Here is a 19837-nt window from a genome sequence, read left to right on the forward strand (position 1 = left end):
GAGGGGAAGAAAAAGTGAAAGTGTAACATAAAAGGAAAAAAACATGGCCAGGTGGTGGTGGCGCACGCCTTTAATCCTATCACGCAGAGGCAGAGGCAGAGGCAGAGGCAGAGGCAGAGGCAGAGGCAGAGGCAGAGGCAGAGGCAGAGGCAGAGGCAGAGGCAGAGGCAGAGGCAGAGGCAGAGGCAGGTGGAGCTCTGAGTTTGAGGCCAGCTTGATCTACAGAGAAAGTTGTGAGTTCCAGGACAGCTGGAGCTACAGAGAGAAACCCTGTCTCAAAACAAAACAAAAAAACCAAACCAACCCCCCCACCCCTCCCCGCAAGAAAAAGGCTTGTAACTTTGCAACTGTTACTAAAAGGTTTGAACTACAGCACCTACGCTCTGGTTTAGGGTTCTACACTGCACTCTAGTGGCCACTGTGGAAAAAGTCCTGTCTTCTGAGAGATTCAGTTTGTTTGGAGATGTGGTCTATCTCTCTGCCCACTTGATTGGACCTGTTGGGCCACCCTGCCACAGTCAGCCCCCAGGGACTCCAAAGAAGCTGCATCTGTTCTGTGGCAAGGACACAGGAGACCTAGTGAGAATCTCAGTTTATGAGTGATCTTGGGAAAGCGAGCTAACATACTCCCTGGGGCTTGGAGGAATAAGAGATGAATGTGGTGGCCGTGCTCAGTCTGGTGGTTAGCTGTTATCCACAGTTAGAAAAGGCTCCTGGGAAAGTGTGGCTAGCCAGGACACTGAATTCCTAGACTCATGTGCTGGGCACAGCGGAGAGGAAAGTGGGGTCACTGAAAGTTCCTGCCCTTGCCCAGGCCACTTCCTCCCCTCCCCCATACTACCTGCTGAGGGTGTCCAGGTCTGGGCTGGAGGCTTCCTTGTTCTGCTGCCCTCTGGCATGTGGAGATGCCCCATTTCCCTGGACCTGTCTACTACTGCCCTCACGATGGCTCGGAGCAGTACACGGCAAGGATTGTTGTCCCACTGGGAGGATACAGTATGCACAGCACATGCCCAGGGACCATCGCTCCACCCGAGGGATGCAGAACCGATGCCCACTATAGCAACTGTCTGGGTCAGAGCACGCTGAGGCAGGAACAGGGCTCCCTCGATGTTCGGTCAGGCTCTCGGCACCCACGTCTGTACACCAGAGAGCATGCTGGACCACTGGGAAGGATCTGGGAGTTCTCCACGTGGAAGCTGCTAGGGCCACGGCTCATTTTCTTGGGGAGTTAGCTCCTCCTGGCCTGTACACCAGGCCTCATGTGGCACACACTATGATCCCAGGGAGTCTGTTTCTTCCAGGCTTGGCCTTTGTTAGCTGAGGGGTCAGAGTGACTTCCACAATTCCTTTGGGGGAGCCCTGGGTTCTAAAATGCATGCTGAGGTGATGATGTGTGAGAAACAGAACTTCCTCGATGTGGGTGCAGTCAGGAAGGCTTTTCATCTCTAGTTATGCACACACCATAGGGATGGCCCTAAGGTTGAAAGAAGTCAGCCATGCTAGACATTATACAGAATTACTGAGATAAGAATTCAGTCTCTGGAAAGTGCTAGCCCATAAAGAACATTTGATAAAGGCGTGGAGGCTGGGAGTCAGGAGATGGCGGCTGTGCTGGTACCCACGGTTCCCTTCTGCCCGAGGTCAGGGAGACAAACCCAAGTCCACGACCAAATTCAGATTTTTTTCCTTTTGGTTTTCAAATGGCTTGGGAAGTCAGAACATTTTCTACTATGCAGAAGTCATGATTTGGGCCCAGGTGGTGGCGGTGCACGCCTTTAATCCCAGCACTTGGGAGCCAGAGGCAGGTGGATCTCTGAATTGGAGGCTAGCCTGGTCTACAAGAGCCAGTTCCAGGACAGCCAGGGCTACACAGAAAAACTGTCTAGAGAAACCAGAAAAGCAAAACAAAACAAAAAGTTCAAAAGTTTAATGTGAAGCCCCACAATGTCTGTTCCAAATGCCTATTCCAGCTGAGTTGCTCATTGAATTCTGCAGACTTTGGATCTGGACAACTTTGGTGTTATATTTTTATTTGCAAGTTCCTTTTCATAATAAATTTTATAATTTTTAAAAATATTTACTCTGGCCGGGCGATGGTGGCGCATGCCTTTAATCCCAGCACTCGGGAGGCAGAGGCAGGCGGATCTCTGTGAGTTCGAGACCAGCCTGGTCTACAGAGCTAGTTCCAGGACAGGCTCCAAAGCCACAGAGAAACCCTGTCTCGAAAAACCAAAACCAAAACCAAAACCAAAACAAAAAAAAAAAAAAAAAAAAAAATTTACTCTGGTCTCCATGGAAAACACCTGTGGGCTTCTGATACAGATCATAAACCCAGCCTTGCTACCCTCTTAGGGCTTGTCCATGGCTTCCATGACTCACAAACACATCCTGTCAGCCTCAAGCCCCAGCACCAGGCATTCGTGGGCAGGAGAGGCCCAACAGGCATCACTCGCTACGTGGTTAGCGATGTCACGTTCATGGACTCTGTATCCGATGCACCAGGCTGTGATCCCTTTAGTCCCCACAACCCAGTTCAAGCAGGAAGAGCCCCCGTCCACCCAGCGGCAGGCCTAGAATCTGGTCAGATTTGTCCCTCCTGCTTTGCTGAGACCATGCACTGTCCCCTGGACAACAGTGGCACTTCCTGTTGGGTGCGAGGGCACAGACAGGCTCCGCTGTTTCCCACCACCTCTCTCCGGTCACCTGTGCTTCCTGGTATTCCTCGCGCCTTCCAACCGAGCCTGGGGTTAGGACCAAAGAGCAGCAGGTTTTTCCTGTAAAATTAAGTAAGTGCCTTGGGGCTGGAGAGATGGCTCAGTGGTTAAGAGCACTGATTGCTCTTCTAGAGGACCTGGGTTCAATTCCCAGCACCCACATGGCAGCTTACTGTAACTCCAAGATCCAGGACCCTCACACAGATATACATATAGGCTAAAACACCAATAAAATAGATAATTAAAAAAAAAAGATTAAGTGTCTCTCAGCTGAACGGTAGAGGCCTATAATCCCAGCACTCAGAAGGCCAAGCAAGGAAGACTGAGAGTTTAAGACCTGAATGCTTATTTTAAAGTGAAAAGAACCCAGGCAGTGGTGGCACAGGCCTCTAATCCCAGCACTCGGGAGGCAGAGGCAAGTGTATCTCTGTGAGTTTGCGGCCAGCCTGCTCTACACAGAGTGAGTTCTAGGACAGTCAGGGCTACACAGAAAAACCCTGTCTTGAAAACCAAAAAAATAAAAAATAAAAAAAGAGTCCAGCCTGCGATGAGGAGGGGTCGCTAAAGAAAGAAACGGAAGAATGCCTACGGCGGCTGCTGGGCATAAGCTCTGGACTGCCCACGCACTTCTCTCAATAGTCAGACAGAGCTCAGACATAGGGAGAGTCAGTGTGGCTTCTGAAAGCCTAGGAAAAACCAACACAGGACAGCTGTCTGTGTGAGCATCTTTATCAATCAGAGAGGACTCAGGGCTACAGTGGGCAGGTAGTTCATCGGCCCACAGTGTGAACATGGCAGAAGAGCTTGCTCAGTTCTTACCATTGTGGGGGACAATTACTGCCCCTGGGTAGGCTTGGTGATGTGGTGGAAGATGCCAGGACTTAAGAAATGGAATTCTATAACCTGCCCAGTCTACGGAGACATATGATTCCAGAAATGGTTTACCAAGGTCAGTACTTCACGCGTCTTTCCACACCCACCAGGTGAACAAGGGGAACAACTAGAATTACGGCTAGGTGCCACAAAGTCAGCTTGGGAAAAAATTCTGGTTTATCCAAATCAAATATGATACTCCCCAACCCTCTTAGTAATCACAGTGATGGGGTGAGGAGCCTCTTCGGTGACTAAAAATCCAGCGGCCACACAGCCAGAGATCTGGCCACAGTGAGATAGTTGGGGCAGGAGTAGACAAGGGGGTTCTGCCACGCAGGAGGAATGAGCATGATTAATCTGCTGGCAAATGAGTCTCCACTACACAGAATCACTCTTTCATCTAAATGTGTGTCTTCTCAGTCCTGAACATCAAAGTAGTCGATCACTGGCTCCTTAGCTATCTTCTGTAAACTACTGCTCCCAGGATTCCTGCAAAGTAAGCAAAGAGCAGTCAGTCTCTTCCTAAGTCATCAGAAAGCCCCGGGTCAGCTGGGAAGACAGCAAGAACCCATGTATCAGTGTGTGCCGAAGTCGGCCAATAGCCTAGAGGTGTTCATTACATTATTTTTTTTCTGCTCTAAAAAACTTCCATAATAAAGTTTTATATAGAAAACAATCAATCAAAACAAACAAATAAACAAAAAATCCTGCAAGGGGGTAGAGAAAGATTCTATAATCTTTGTAGTACCCCAGCAGGCTAATGGCTCCCCATGGCTGTGTCTGAGTGGAAATGAATACAATTGTGGCTCCACGTTTTCCAAACAACTACCTACCTGTGAGCTCAGCACCTGGGAGGTGGAGGCAGGAGGATGAGGAACTCAAAGTTATCCTTGGCTATAGTGGGTTTGAGACCAATCAGGGCTATACAGGACCCTGTCTCAAAAAACCAAATCTAATCCAAACATCAAATGACCATTGTCTATCTGGAAGCACAGACCCTGCTGACTCAAATCTAGGCTGACTGGGGCCGAGGCTGTGCCTGTCCAGCCCACAGGAGCACCAAGGGTTGCGATCCCGACGATGACCTTGTAAACTGCCCTGGTTGCCTGTGTGAGCCTCTGTGCAGGAACCACAGCGGAGGCTCCCGCTTCCAGGGCACTGTGTGGAAGGCCGCAGTGGAAGAGGGACCTGTGGGCTCCAGGGTAACTTTCAGTCATCCCCCTCGGCTCCAGGGGCGAGGCTGGGCACACCTCTGGAGATGGGGAGAGGAAGAGGAGAAGATGGTTCTCCTCTGCTCAGCTGGCAAAAATGCTGGGCAGATTCCTGCCTTTTTCTTTACATCAAAATAGCATTTTTATCATAAAGATCATTCAAACCCTAGAGACGTAGGTAGAGCAAAATGTGAAAGCCATGGCTGGAGGGATGGCTCAGGGTTAAGAGCACTACTGGCTGGTCTTGCAAAGAACTCAGGTTCAACTCCCAGTACCCACAAGGCAACTCCCAGCCATCTGTAACTCCAGTTGCAGAAGATCCAACATGCTCTTCAGAACTCTGTGGGCACCAGACATGTATGTGGTGCACACATATATATGCAGGCAAACACATAGATTAAATAGAAATAAGTATTTTTCAGTTTATATATATATATATATATATATATTTTTTTTTTTTTTTTTTTTTGAGACAGGGTTTCTCTATGTAGACTGGCTGTCCTGGAACTCACTCTGTAGACCAGCCAGGCTGGTTTTGAACTCAGAGATCTGCCTGCCTCTGCCTCCTGAGCGCTGGGATTAAAGGCGTGTGCCACCACTGCCCAGCCTTTCAAATAATTTTATTTTCTCCCTTCAACAATAGAAAGTGACACTTATAGTAAATATATTATAGTAAAATGATGTCTTAACTGGTGGGGCTATAAACACAGGCTTACCCACCACCCTTACAAGCAAGGCAAATGCTATGTCCTGAATTGGTCCCGCCATGGACCATCTGGTTATCGATCCCAAGTCACGCCTGGCCTGGCTTTGCCTTTACTACGTTGTGTGGTTGCTTTACCCAATCTCATCGGGCACTTTAACTTTCTGCAGCGTTCATGTTTTTCACACAGGACGCATCTGAACTTTGCTGCTCTGTCGCTGCCTTTGGAGCCCTGAGCCTTCTTATCTGCACCGTCGCTCCCAAATGCTGCACCCCTTCCCCAGATTCACCCTTCTCCTTGGGCACTGCTGCTTAACCCTCCAAAACTAAATAAATCTCAAAGTGAACGTCTCTACTTGCCTCCGTCACTGCCAACTGTTACCCCCATACCACTTCCGTCTGCAGTTACTGCATCCAGTTTTTAATTACCTGGAGTGGCAGAGAAACCCTCTTACATGCCAACACACACTGCAGAAACTATTCAATGACTAGTCTATTTATTTCCTGTTATTAGTCTGTGAGTATGTGTGTGGAGGACAGAGGACATCTCTGCAGAGTTCACTGTCCCCTTCCACCTTTATGTGGGCCCCAGGATCCCAGTCAGGTTGTCAGACTTCTCTTAAGGCTTTGCTGGCTTGAACAAATGTGTTTGAGGCCCCAATCAAAACCTTTGTGGACATTCACACTCTAAACACAAGCCCAAGGAGGCCAGCGATGGCAGATGGAGCCCCAACAGGTACCCGTCCTAGCTCCTCTGCCCACACAAGTTCTGCTGGGGAGCAGCCGAAGAATCTTACTTGTCTGCCTGGTGTCGGTGATGAGCAATTGGCGGTGGAGGCCGCGTCTGAGTTTCCTTCTCAAGCACACTGGTCAGTGTGGTGGGAGGGCAAACGGACTTCCCTCTGAGAGGAGTAGAGAGCTCATGAGCAGAAACAGCCTTGACCGGGCGGCACTGCTGCTGGCAAGCACACCCAGACACCACCTGTCTCGGGGGTGGTCAACCTGCATTCAGTCTGTCCCTCCACCCACCCAGCAGGTCCCTGCCAGACCTGCTGCCCACCCCCTCCCATGCCACATCCACTTTCTATCACTGTGACGTTCTCTCAATAGCCCTAGGTTCAGATGGTGAGTCTAGGTCCGTCCTGTCTCACACTGCCACCTCCGTTTCCTCCGACGACAACACTGAGTCAGAGCCTAGCATTCTTTCTGTTTCTATGAAGCCAAGATTAGAGCTGGGGGGTCAGAGGGAGGAACAGCAGACACAGCGGTGGAGAAGCGAGGAGCAGGTCTTCTGATCACATCTTCACCTGCAGAAACGTTCCCTCTAGCGTCTGCAAAGGATCAGGGCAGCCCTGTGGAGTGAGGTGTGGGCTTTGCTCTCTGGCTCGGATCTTCAGGCAATGGTGAAAGACTGTTGTGGAGAAATGTACTTCCCTTCCACTCCTCCAGGAGGAGGAGAAAGTAACAAAGACTGCATGAGGGCGTCATGCCTACCCTGCTGAAGAGCTCCCCCGTGACAGCAAGGTCAACCCACCTGACTGCAGTAACCACGACATTGCGCTTTGGTTCACTGTCGTAGCTCACGCTCTCCAGGCCATAGACTTGGGCCAGGTCATGGATGATGCGGCGGTGGTCTCTGTTCATGGGGGGGAAGCAGTGGCTTTTCTTATTGCTCTTTCCCTGATTGGGAGAAGGAAACACTGATTAGCGCCATCCCCTAGAAACGGAAAACGCTCATGACTTACCCCTCCCACCACAAGAGCATAGGTGATCAAGGTCACGGAATTTTACTTTAGTTTTTCCCGTTTGAATCTTTATTACTGCCATTTTGGGGGGAGGTCAGATAATGACTTTAGGAGCTGGTTCTGTCCTTTCACTGTGGGTGCTGGGGATCAAATTTAGGTTGTCAGGTGTGTACGTGTGTCAAGTGCTTTTACCATGAAGTCATCTTGTCAGCTTGAGACTAAATTTTTAGAGGTTCAGATTGCCTACTACTGTGTGTGTGAGCATGGTGGATACCACACTCCTACAACGGGAAGGCAGACGAGCAGGGCCGAGCAGAGACAAGCGGCGCGGAGGCCGTGCTTCTCCGTGAGCGGCCCATAACCCAGGGGCGGCATTCCCAAGAAACGCAGAGACACACTGAGGACTTAAACAAGAAACCCAAACTCCCCACACAGTTTGTTTCCTCAAGCTGTTAAGTATGCAGATACAGGTGCACAAACACAGAAATATATTTGCTCAGGTTTCCTACACAGAAAAGGAACAGACTAAGTTTCCTCTTCAGGCTAGTATCCTGCTGGAAGGGGAACAGAGAGGAAGGAAATGGGAGTCCGGTGACAGAAGAGGAAACCGGAGCAGGACTGACTGCTTCTTGACACATTACTATTTTTTTTTCTTTTAGAGACAGGATCTTACAGTGTAGCCCTGGCTATCTTGCTACCTGCTATGTAGATCAGGCTGGCCCCGAACAGAGATCCACCTGTCTGTTTCCTAAGTGGTGGGATAAACGATGCCACCCCACACCGTTCACTAAATTACTTTTCATGCAGAGCACCACTTTGACATCCCTGGCGGACCAGGGCCCACTCTCCTAAGTCCACCCCCTCTTCATCTTTAGTCTCCCACAAGGGTTTCCGGTCGCCTTTGAGAAAACAGAATGTGCTCTCCTATCATAGGCAGCCTTTCAGTCATCTGAGGCCTGCATGCCTTCTAACCCAAGTATTACTGTTGAGCCTTCTTTTTTGTTTCTTTGAGACAGGGTTCCCCTGTATAGCCCTGGTTCTCCTGGAATTCACTCGGTAGACCAGGCTGGCCTCAAGCTCAGAGATCTGCTTGCCTCTGCCTCCAGAGTGTTGGTATTAAAGGCGTGCTCCACCGTATCTGGCCAAGGGTTATTTTTAATGTACACTTAACTAAAGCTCTCTTTCCTATAATGGTGAAAGTAACCCAGGTTTCTGTGAATGTTAGAATGGTTGGACATTAGGAATCCATAACCTTTTCCTACAACCCTCTAGGCTAACCATGCTTCTGGAACTTATTTATTAACATCTTTTTAAACTCAAGCAGGCCTCAGAGAAATGCCCAGCTGGACGAATCTACTCACCTTATCCACAGCCTCCACAAGTGCTTCCATTTCCTTCTCAACGTCACTGACAAACTTTAAGTCTTTCCTGAAGTGAGAAAGCAGCGGTTAGTTCCAGCTGTTCTTGCTCTTCTGGGAGCATCTCCACTCACCTTCTCCTCCAGGGAGAGCGAGGACAAGGCTGGCGGAAACGTGCAGAGGTGAGGACCCGCCAGGTAACAGAGAGCACGGCACACAGCAAAGAAAGAAGCAGGCGGAAAAGAGGAGAAACAGCCACCAGAGAGCCAGGAATGGAACCGCTACTGTCCCAGAGAAGGACCTCGTGACTGTGAGAGAGGGCTGAGAGGTGGCTCAGACACCTGTCTTGGAGCCTATGCGGCCCTTGGAAGGCCGAGACTCCTGCTATGGGGACCACCCCTCAAGCACGCTCACGAGCCACAGCTAGGGAAGTGGATAACCGGTTACATACCTGGCGTCATCTTTCAAACTGTCACTGAACTTGGATGCTGAAGAGCGAACATTGAAAGGATCAGAATCGTCACTGATGTCAAAAGCCTCTGCCAACCTCCTGAAAACGACCGAGAAAGAAGCCAATGTAAAGGAAAGAGGAGAGGGAAAATATACAGTATTTCTCCCCCCCTTTTTTTATTTACAGGTGATTTGTTTCAAGACTCCCTAGGGACGTTTGAATCCAAAACATTCTGGTTTGGTGGGGGGAAGGGGGCTGCCTGTGCACATGTGTGTATGTGGAGGTCAACCTTGGGCCTGGCCCTCAGATGCTGTCCACTTTGGTTTTGAGACCTGGGCCACATGTTTGCACGGACAGTGCTTTCTGATTGAGCTATCTTCCAAACACCCCACTTTTCGTTTTGTTTTATTAATTAATTTATTTTTGAAGCATGGTCTCAGGTAGGCCAGGCTGGCCTCAAAATACCTACGTAACCAAGGGTGACGGTGAGCCTGCCTACTGGAGACCACCACACAGGCTCATGGGGTGAGGGATCAAACCAGGGCCGCTTGCATGCTAGGCAAGCGTTCTACCAGCTGAGCTTTACCCCTTTGCTTGTTGTTTTCTATACATACAAACCTATAATAAAGTTTAATCTACAGTTTGGTGAAGTAAGAGATAGACATTAGCTTACCAAAGACCATAGTAAACTCAGCATATGTTCTTATGTAAGTCAAGAACTCTCACCCCTTTCTACTACAGAAATCATCCCTGATACACACTGTGTTTTGAGACAGGGTCTCGTATTCCAGGCTGCCCTCAAACTCATTACGAGCCAAGAATGTAGAATATGAGTTGTATGAGTGTTCTGCCTGCGTGTTTGCCTACGGGACAGAAGAGGGCACCAGATCTCTCTTCTGTCCTTGGGTCTCCGTTCGCCTCCCATGCTAGAGTCTCAGGTCTGTGTCATCATGCCAACTCTTACTTGGGTGTTAGGGATCAGAACTCAGGGCTTTGTGCTCGTGTGGCAAATGTTTTATAGACTGAGTTATCTTCCCAACTCCTTATATTTCTACATGTTTTAGAGCCTCTTATCTCTGCTGGGATCAGGAAGTTAGCCAGTCACAAAATAACCACACAGCTCATGTTTCTGAACACGCTGAAATTGCCTGAGTGGTTTAGTGTCTTAGACTATTCAACTGTGAAGAGCACACTCCTCTGCTGACAGAGTGGAGACTTGGCAAAGGTGATGAAGGGCCGTCTCCCCCATTAGCCGTACAGAAGCAACAAGCTTTGAATCCACTTACTTTCTCCTTTCCAGAGCAGAGCACTCCTCGTCACACTGCAACCTAGATAAACAAATGGGACAGACAGTCAGGGCCCAGGTCCGCAGCTCCCAGCCAGGAAGAGCCCAGGTAGACCACGTGAGAACACGGCAGCCTTTGCTTACGGCCTGCAGCAGTTAGTAGGCTAGCTAATTTTCAGGCTTCACTAACACCCCGAGATGGCTAAAGGGGAGATGAGCAGGCCTCACAGTGGAGTCAAGCAGCCCTTTGTGGGCTTTCCGATTGGTCCCCACTTCCCTTTCTAGATATGGTTCCCACTTTGGATCTTGGTTCTGCAGGCTGAACTAGGTAAATTTAGGTCTCTGCTGTTTTCTCTGTCAGCTAACTGACGTGAGGCCTGGAAAACCTAGTTTAGTCTTTGTTGGTCCCAACACCCCAGTCTGTGGAATACCAACTGTGTGTGAGACCCTGCCGCGGAGGACTGAGACAGATGAATTCCTGTAGAAACTGAGGAATTGGAGAAAGAAGGCAACCCTCCCAAAGTTACCTGGCTTGTTGGACTTCCTTCTTGGTAATGAACTTGCTGATCTCCACTGAATCTCCCAGCTGCATGTCCATTATTTTAGAGGCCATAGAAATAGCAGCTATTCTGAAATATAGGGAGAAAGAAGAGGCATTGCAGTGTCATAGAAGCCTCCCCATGCTAGGGACACAGAGCTTCCTCCAAAGGTCGTCAACTACAAAGTAAGCCCGTGTGACCCCGGGAGCTCATCTGTTATTACATGTTTACTGTAGCACTACATGTAAACTACTGACATGGTTACAGTACATGTCCTCAGTTCGGTTCTAAGCAGCTACACAGGAAGGGAAGAGCTAACACAACTTTCTATCTCCAGAACTTCCAGGCCAATACCCAATACTCTCTTCAAACAGCCAATCAAGCCAGACGTGGTGGCGCACACCTTTAATCCCGACCCTTGGGAGGCAGAGGCTGGTAGAGCCCTTCAAGTTTGAGGTCAGCCTGATCTACACAGTGAGTTCAGGTCAGCCAGGGCTACAAAGTAAAATCTAGTCTCAAAAAAGAAAAACCATCAAACAAAACCAACAAATAGCCAACTAGATATCTATGCAAGTCTGTAGTCAGATAGCACAGCACATCTTCACATCTAGTTAGGAGATACACACAGCCAACCATTCCTTGACACTCCACCGCTATACACAGATCTCTGTATCACCACAGAGGCCATAAGGATATCTACCATAACAATCTGAAACCCTAAGCTTGTAATGAGAGACAGAGTACCTTAGCTGCGGCGCCAACAACAGAAAAGTAGAACAGTAAAGCACCTCACCTAACTTCCAGACATCTTCCTTTCTATCTCACGGTATAATTAGATGAAAAAGAGGAAAGAGTGGGAGAGGAAGAAGCAGAGTATTGCTTTAACAAATTAAAGGCAAGAAAAGGCACTCAAATTTTTATTTTTATTTATTTTTTTTTTGAGACAGGGTTTCTTTCTGTAGTTCTGGCTATCTTAGAACTAGCTCTGTAGACCAGGCTGGCTTGGAACTCACAAAGATCCACCTGCCTCTGCTGGGATTAAAGGTATGAACCACTACTGCCTGGCAGCACTTAAATATTTTTTAAAAAATTTTATCATTGTATATACATGATGTGTGTGTGTGTGTGTGTGTGTGTGTGTTGGTGGGCACACATGCTATGATGTGGAACTCAGAGGACAATGGGTGGATTGTTCTCTTTTTCCTCCTTTAAGGCGTGTGCCTCCAGGGATGAAACTCAGGTTGCCAGGTTTGCATTAGCCTTCCCTGCTGGGCCAGCCTAGAAAAAGCACTTTAAAGCTCCTCAGGTACACCAAAATAAGCTTTTTTCTAAAGATTTTTTTTTATCTTATTTGTGTGTGTGTGTGTGTGTGCAGGCGCGCATGTGTGCCATGTGTTTGTGCGGGTGTCTGAAGAGCCCAGAGACAGCATTGGATTTCCTGAGCTGGAGTCGTAGGCAGTTTATGAGCTGCCTGATCAGAAGGCTGGGATCCAGACTAGGTTCTCTGGAAGTTGGCTGCTGTGCCACCTCTCCGGCCCTAGATGTAAAATTCTACTCTAAAAGCTTTCTGAGGTGCTGGCAAGATAGTTCAACAGGTAAATAGTGCTTGCAGCCAGGACTGACAATCTCATTTTGATCCCTGGAACCCACACAGCAGAGGGAGAGAACCAATTCCCCTAAGATGTCCTTTTACTTCCACGTATGCCTTGTGCCCTGTGTGTATACACACATGTACATGCACACAGATAATAAATGCAAAATTTTACAGAGAACAAGAACAGCTCACAAACAACGGCAAACACCACCACGTGCCTATGGCTGGAGCCATAGCTCAATGGCAGAGCATTTACCAATTTAGGCTGTGCAGGGCCCAGCACTGGAGAAGAAATGACTCCCCTTCAACCGGACCAGCAACTCCAGGACAGCTGCAGCACTCACCTGTGATAGGTGCCGGATGCTTCCGAACAGATCACCATTTCTTTTCTTCTCCCACATTCACACTGTAACTCTACCTGAAATATTAGTGAGTGTGACGTGACTCTTCCCACAAGAGAACGGTGGGAGACTCGGGCAGGCTTCACTGCTAAAGCCCTTCCCTAATGACGCCAGACGGCGACCAGTCGGGCCGGCTTCTCTAACCACCACACATGCGGACTGGCGGCATAGCAATGGACGTGCTAGGAGGCACATGTCCTGTCATAGCGCCCGTCTGCAAAGTACGTCTCTTATTCCCAGATGAAAGGGCAAACCTAGTGTGAAGCTTGTTAACACTGAATCCGGGGTACCCACTTGACAAAGGTCCAAAGAACCCCTGCTTTCTTCGGGGTGGCCCTTCCTGACCCCTCAACCAAACCAAATCTCCCACTTACCTTCCGTGCAGGTTTAATTACTCCTCTATGACACCAGAGTCCTAATCACCCAAGACATCACTTAGCTATTATCTGTCTGTCCTATCTTACTGTAAGGGACCACCTATCTCTCGTTTGCTGGGTATAGCGCCAGCACTTCAGTGTCATGCAGACTGCATGATTTCTCTGGGTGCACAGACAGGGGCCACTGCAGGTCAGGTCTGAACTCACTAGTGGCTGAGTCGACACTTACCTTGGCTTTACAAGCTGTCACAGGGCAGGGTGAACTGGTGTGGCAGGGTGCCATACATGGGTGGCCACAGTTAGCTCTGGGGGTGGTACAGGGCTGCTTGCAGGCCTCGTCCACAAGACATTCTCCTCTGTGACAGAGTCTTTGACATTTGTGCATCCCGCAGGGTAGCACGGCACTGCAGGGTAATCCGCAAGAGATATCAACCAGATGACAGGGGATGTTGCTTCGTAACTAGGAGAGAGAGAAGCAGCCAGGTTCTCATCTTTGTGTGCGCTCAGGGTGAAACTTTATTTCTAGAATACTTGCTTTTACTTTTTCTTTTTGGCAGCACTGAGGCTGAATTGGGAGACTCATGCACGCTCGGCAAACACTGACGCATGAGCTATGTTTACACTCTTCAGAAAGTGAGCTGTGGGTTTGTTTTGACATGTGTTAACTCAGTGTGTGTGCCACAGTATCCATGCAGAGGTCAAGGAACAGTTTGTAGGAGCTGGTTCTTCAGCTCCCAGCATGTGGGTCCCAGGGACTAAACTCAGGTCATCAGACTTGGTGGTAGGTGCCTTTACCTGCTGAACCATGTGGCTGGCCCTGTTTGGGAAATTTTTTTTTGGCCCTGTTTAGGAATTTTTCTTTTTGGTTTTTTGAGACAGGGTTTCTCTGTAGCTTTGGAGCCTGTCCTGGAACCTGTTTAGGAATTTTTGAGACAGGATCTCCAATACCCCAGGCTGGCCTCAAATTATGCAGTCACAGGTAACCTTGGATTCCGGATTATAGGATTCTATGTATGTGCCATAGTGCCTGGCTTAAATAAATATATTTTTGGAGACAGGGTCTTACTATGTAGACGAAGTTGGAGTCAAAGCAGAGATCCACCTGCCTCTTCTGAGTATTGGGTACCACCACACACAGTCATAAATATTAAAAACAAAAACCTAAAAAAATGTCGAACTGAAAACAGATTTTTGTTTGTTTTTGAGACAGAGTTTCTCTGTATTACAACTCTGGCTGTCCTGGAACTTGCTCTGTAGACCAGGCTGGCCTCGAACTCAGGGATCTGCTTGCCTCTGCCTCCAGTGTTGGGATTAAAGGTGTGCACCTCCACTGCCTGGCAACAAAGTCCAAGTGTTCAAGTGCGTAGGAAAGAAAAACAAAAGGAAACTTTAAGGATATGGTCGTGGCACTAGCCACCTGTGACCCAACAAACTTCTTAACAAATGGGTAATAAACAGAAAAGACCAGGTAACTAGGGAATCCTTTTGAAATGCTGTAACCATGATGGTGGTGCATGTGTACTGTCTTAGCACTCAAGAGGCTGAGGGAGGATGAGTCTGAAGTCAGCCTGAGAGCAAGACCCTGTCTTAACATCCCACCTTTCCCCTCCTCCCCCAGAATCCCTATGGCAGATGAGGATGAGATGAGACTGTCACCCAGTCTCGTAAGTCTGAGTGTTAGGACAGAGGTCGCCTTGGCACTGCTGCAGAGGGCTGTACTGTGGTTAAACAGCCAACTATTCCATCATATCTGCCAGCTGATGTCTCAGAACCAGGTAACCTTGTCATAAAGAATGACAAGCAAGGGCTGGTCAGTTGCTCAGTGGGTAAAAGCACATGCTGCCAAGACCAATGAACTGAATTCAATTCCCAGGACCCATATAGGAGCAAAGAACCAATTCCTGCAGCTGTAACCTGACCTCCATGCAAAACCGTGGCACACAGCTTTCTCCCATCCCCCCCCCTCTCTCTCTCTCACACACACACACACACACACACAAATATGATTTTTTAAAAATGAAGAGGCAACAGGAACTCTCAACTCATTTTATTTCTTGAGAACCTGCCTGCTTCTAGGCCTCCCATTGCTGGAGAGACAGGCTATAAACTTACTGCCAAGAGATCAAAGATTTTGGTTTTTTTTTTTAAGACAAGGTCTCTGTGTATCCCTAGCTGTCCTGGAACTCTCTGGAGACTAGGCTGACCTCAAACTCAGATCCGCCTGCCTGATGCCCGAGTGCCATTACTGCCTGGTTGAAACAGGGTCTATGTAGTACAGGCTGGCTTTGAACTCTTGGTTCTCTTGTTCCACTTCCCCAAGTGCCGGGACTATAGGTATGTGCTGCTATACTCAGCTTCAAGGTTACTTTTATGTATTCACTCAAATTCCTTCAAGAGTTGTTGAAATTTGGAAACAATTTTCATTCCATTAACACAGGACTTTTTATTTTGACACGGAGTCTTGCTGTGCAACCCAGGCTAGCCTCCAAGTCTGTCTTCCTTCCTTTCATTCAGCCTTTCTAATGGTGAGATCATAAGTGTTTGCTACAACATCTAGCTCCAACAACACCATTTGAAGAAGCCTCCAGATCTAGAACACACTTGCTCCCAAGTGCTTTGGAATTAGGGCTACATCCTGCGTATGTTCTGTGTTCTTGTCGCCCACTCCTCACTTGACTTGCTTGCATCTTACTGTCCTGATAGTGTCATTTCACCTTGAATGACTTTGGCAGATCTAAGCCCCTAGGACTCTGCATTCTTCACATTACGGAACTTAACAACTGTCTGTTTCTGTCTGCGGACTCACCCCTGAATAGTGGACCCACAGGGCAGGAGTGTGTTAGTCAATCACCCCATACCTAGTCTAGTACCCAGCACAGAGTAGGTGTTCAGCTATTATTTACTGAATAAAGATAACACACGAGCATTTTACAACAGAGAAGCTGACAGAGGAAGTAAGATCCAGACTGAACGCATGCCTGTAGGAGATAGAGTCAGGAGGATCAGGAGTCCGAGAGATTTGGCAAGGTGGCAAATTCGACGCCAATTTGAGCTATACAAAATCCTGCCTCAAAGCAACCACAAAAATGATATAAAGAGAAGGAACATGAAGGGCTATGACTTGAACCACCACAGGAAATAAGTACAGAAAAAATATGTCCTTTAAAGATGGAAAAATATTGAAAGCACGTTACAGATATCAAGAGTTATGTTATGAAGTAACAGAGCAGGCCACAAATTGTATCATCTTGGGAGTAGAAGCATGAATCACATATCCCTGGCTATACAACAAAATGTTAAAGAACAGTTCTTTCACTGGCTAGGGCTACAGCTCAGTCACAGGACTCTTGTCATTTCTGTTGCTGAGATAAAATAGCCTGACAAAAAGAAACATAGAGGAGGAAAGGGTTTATTTGTCTTACAATTCCAGGTTACAGTTCATTATTGCATTTAAGTCAAGGCAGGAACTCAAGCAGCTAGTCATGTCCACACAGGGAGGAGAGAAATGAATACATGCACATTGCTTGCTTGCTGCTCAGCTTGATCTCTCCATTCACATAGTTTAGGGTTTTCTGCCTAAGAAACAGTGCCTCTCACAGTGGGCTGTGTCTTCCCACACTAATTAACAATCAAGATAATCCCCACAGACACACCCACAGGCCGAATCTGATCTAAGTAACTTCTCATTAAGACCCTCTTCCTGGGTGATTCTAGGTTGGGTCAAATTAACAGTTAAACCAACACAATCCACCCCTTGTCAAGTTAGCACACAAACATATCACTTTGAACAGTAATTTTACATTTCTTGTCCCCAAATCTCATGGCAATATCTTAATATAAAATATAGTCCAACTCAAAAAAGCCCCCCAAAGTCTTCAAAAATTCCAAGACTTCAAAAGTCCAAAGTCTCTTTAAAAGTCCAAAGTTTCTTAAATGTGAGCTCCTGAAAGATAAAAAACAAGTTACACACTTAAACATTCTTATTCCAAAAGGGAAGAGCTAGGACATAAAAGCAGCTATACCAAAGCAAAACCCAAACCCTGTAGCTCAGTGTCCAACATGGGGGACTCCATCATAGACTCCGGAGGGCTCGGGCAGCCTTACTGCTTCAGTTCTGACATCCACAGGGCACACAGCTTCTCTCGTAGCCTGGATCCATCCACATCAACAGCGAACCTTGATGGACATTCTGAAGTTCTGGCATCTCCAATACTGTGGGGTCTCCATTGCAACCGAGGCTTCACCTTCACCAAGTGCCTTTCAGGGACTCTTTGTAGGGACCTGGACCCTGACACATGGTGTCTGGCTTCAGCTGCTCTCCACGACCCCTTTGTGCCTTCAAAACCAGTACCATTGGTAACTCCTACAATGCCAAGTTCTGCAGGCTTGAGATGTAGCCTGGCCCCTGGACAACAGCTAGGTCAGCTTCTTTGTGCTGACCCCAAGGGAATGATTGTCTCTAGGACGCACAGAAAGTTCTGCCCCACTGCTGCTGATCTCTTATCAATCATGACTTTTTTTCAGCCCCAGCCTGATCACCACATACAAACTATTAGCCAACAGTTCCTGAAAAGCCTAATTCCTGATAATGTCCTCGCTCCCCCTGAAACCCTAAGGATCAGCTCTCGAAGGGCACACACGCCTTCTAGGATGACCTATTTAGCTCTGTCAACAGGATTCAATAGCTTATGCAGCCCAATTCTAGAATATTCTATATTCTTCCCCCAAAAGCAACATGGCCAGGTTTACCAGAGCAACAACCTCATCACCAATTCTGGATCTAGCTTCATTTTATGTTGCTGTGACAGAACAGCCTGAAAAAGCCCTGGTAGGAAATGGTTTGCTTGCCTTACAATTTCAGGCTACAGTCCATTACTGAAGGGAAGTTAGGGCAGGAACTCAGCAGCTAGTCACAGCACATCCACCATCACAGAAGAGGGGGTGTGGCTTGTCTGCTGCCCAGCCTGATCTTTCCACTATTTCATGGTTCAGGTCCCCATGACTAGGGAACTGTGATTTCCACAGTGGACTGGGTTCATATCAATTATCAACTGATAATCCTCCAAAGACATACCCACAGGCTAACCTGGTCTAAATTCTCATTAAATCTCTCCTCTGGTCCATCTAGGTTGTATTAAGTTGTGTTATTTAAAACTAACCAATATACCCAACCAGTGCAAAACCCTTGGTTTAACCTGCAGCACAACAAAAAAGTGTTTTTGTACCAGAACGGTATTTTCTCAGCTATCTGTAATAAATGTGCATTAAAAAGTTCTAACTTGGAGCTGGAGAGATGGCTCAGAGCTTAGAACACTGGCTGATCTTTCAGAGGTCCCAGAAACCACATGGTGGCTCACAACCATCTATAATGGCAGAACATTGTACATAATAGATAAAGTAATTTTTAAAAAACATTGCAATGTTTGTGTGTGTGTGTGTGTCAATGTGTGTGATCACATATGTGCCAGCTGTTGTGTGGAGGTCAGAGGACAATTTGAGAAAGCTGGGTCTCTTCTACCATGTGACCCAGGATTAAACTCAGGTTGCCAGGCTTGACAAGCATCTTTATCCATTAAACCATCTTGTTGGCTCCTAAATATACACTGATATTTAAAATTTTATTTATTTGTGTAAGTGTTTTGCCTGCATGCATGTACGCATGCCTTATTCCCTCAGGTCAGAAGAGGACACAGGAGTCCTTAGGACTGGAGTGTCAGATGGTTGTGAGTTGTCATGTGGGTGCTGGGAACTAAACCCAAGTCCTCTGGAGATCAGCAAGTGTTCCTAACAGCTGAATCATCTCTCTAGCCTCATTTATTTATATATTTAAAATACACTGTTTAAGAATTTTACACAACCCAGTGGTAGTATTGCATACTTTTAGTGCCAGCACTTGGGAGGCAGAGGCAGATGAATCTCTGAGTTTGAGGCCAGCCTGGTCTACAGGGCAAGTTCGGGGCAGCCAGGGCAACACACAGCATGTGCTCTCACGGTCAACTCTGCTACATTTCAAGGTTATAATCAGATTTTAAAATGATAGATCCGAGTTAGAGAGATGGCTCAGCAGTTAAGAGCACTCAGGTTTGAGTCCCAGCAACTACATGGCAGTTTACAACCCCATCTGTGACTGTAGTTCCAGGGATCTTCTGGCCTCCACGGACACCAGGCACATACATAGTACACAGACATACATGCAGGCAAAACACTCATACACATGAAATAAATCAACTTCAAAAACTTATTTTACTGCATTATTCCTGTGTGTGTACATACAAATATGCTCTGGCATCCATGTGAAGGTCAGAGGTCAGCTTTATGCAGTTTTCTCCTTCCACCTTTTATGTAAGGTTAAAGGAATTAAACTCAGACTGTCGGCTGTGTTACGGTGTCTTTAAGATGAGCTATGTTGCCAACCCCTGATACATTTTACTGTATGGAATTTTTGACACAAAAGTGAGAAGGGTGATAACAGAAAGCTTCTGCTTCTTAGACTATGTTTATTTTGAGAAATGAGACTTGAGAAACATTTTGAGAAATGTTTAAGCAACTAAGCATACATTTCTGACTGGAACTACGGACACTA

The 19837-nt window shown here is 47.4% G+C and overlaps 1 protein-coding gene across 2 annotated transcripts in view; it reads right to left on the minus strand.

Moving 5' to 3' along the window:
• Positions 1-2297: 2297 nt before the first annotated feature.
• The window catches only part of Nfx1 (nuclear transcription factor, X-box binding 1), a 58387-nt gene continuing 40847 nt past the window's right edge, over positions 2298-19837 (minus strand). Inside the window, exons 16-24 of one of the 2 annotated variants that reach the window (XM_057790484.1) lie at positions 13484-13714; positions 12821-12894; positions 10871-10972; positions 10345-10386; positions 9059-9157; positions 8611-8677; positions 7039-7184; positions 6302-6406; positions 2298-4079 (exon numbers count right to left, since the gene is read on the minus strand). In XM_057790484.1, coding sequence (XP_057646467.1) covers positions 4007-4079; positions 6302-6406; positions 7039-7184; positions 8611-8677; positions 9059-9157; positions 10345-10386; positions 10871-10972; positions 12821-12894; positions 13484-13714 — 939 coding nt within the window. In that variant the 3' untranslated portion in view covers positions 2298-4006. Of the gene's footprint in view, positions 4080-6301; positions 6407-7038; positions 7185-8610; positions 8678-9058; positions 9158-10344; positions 10387-10870; positions 10973-12820; positions 12895-13483; positions 13715-15493; positions 17198-19837 lie in introns of those variants that run through there. The other variant, XM_057790485.1, reaches the window with a different exon arrangement.

Source organism: Chionomys nivalis, chromosome 16, assembly GCF_950005125.1.
Source record: "Chionomys nivalis chromosome 16, mChiNiv1.1, whole genome shotgun sequence".
In the NCBI taxonomy this organism is placed as follows: domain Eukaryota; kingdom Metazoa; phylum Chordata; class Mammalia; order Rodentia; family Cricetidae; genus Chionomys; species Chionomys nivalis.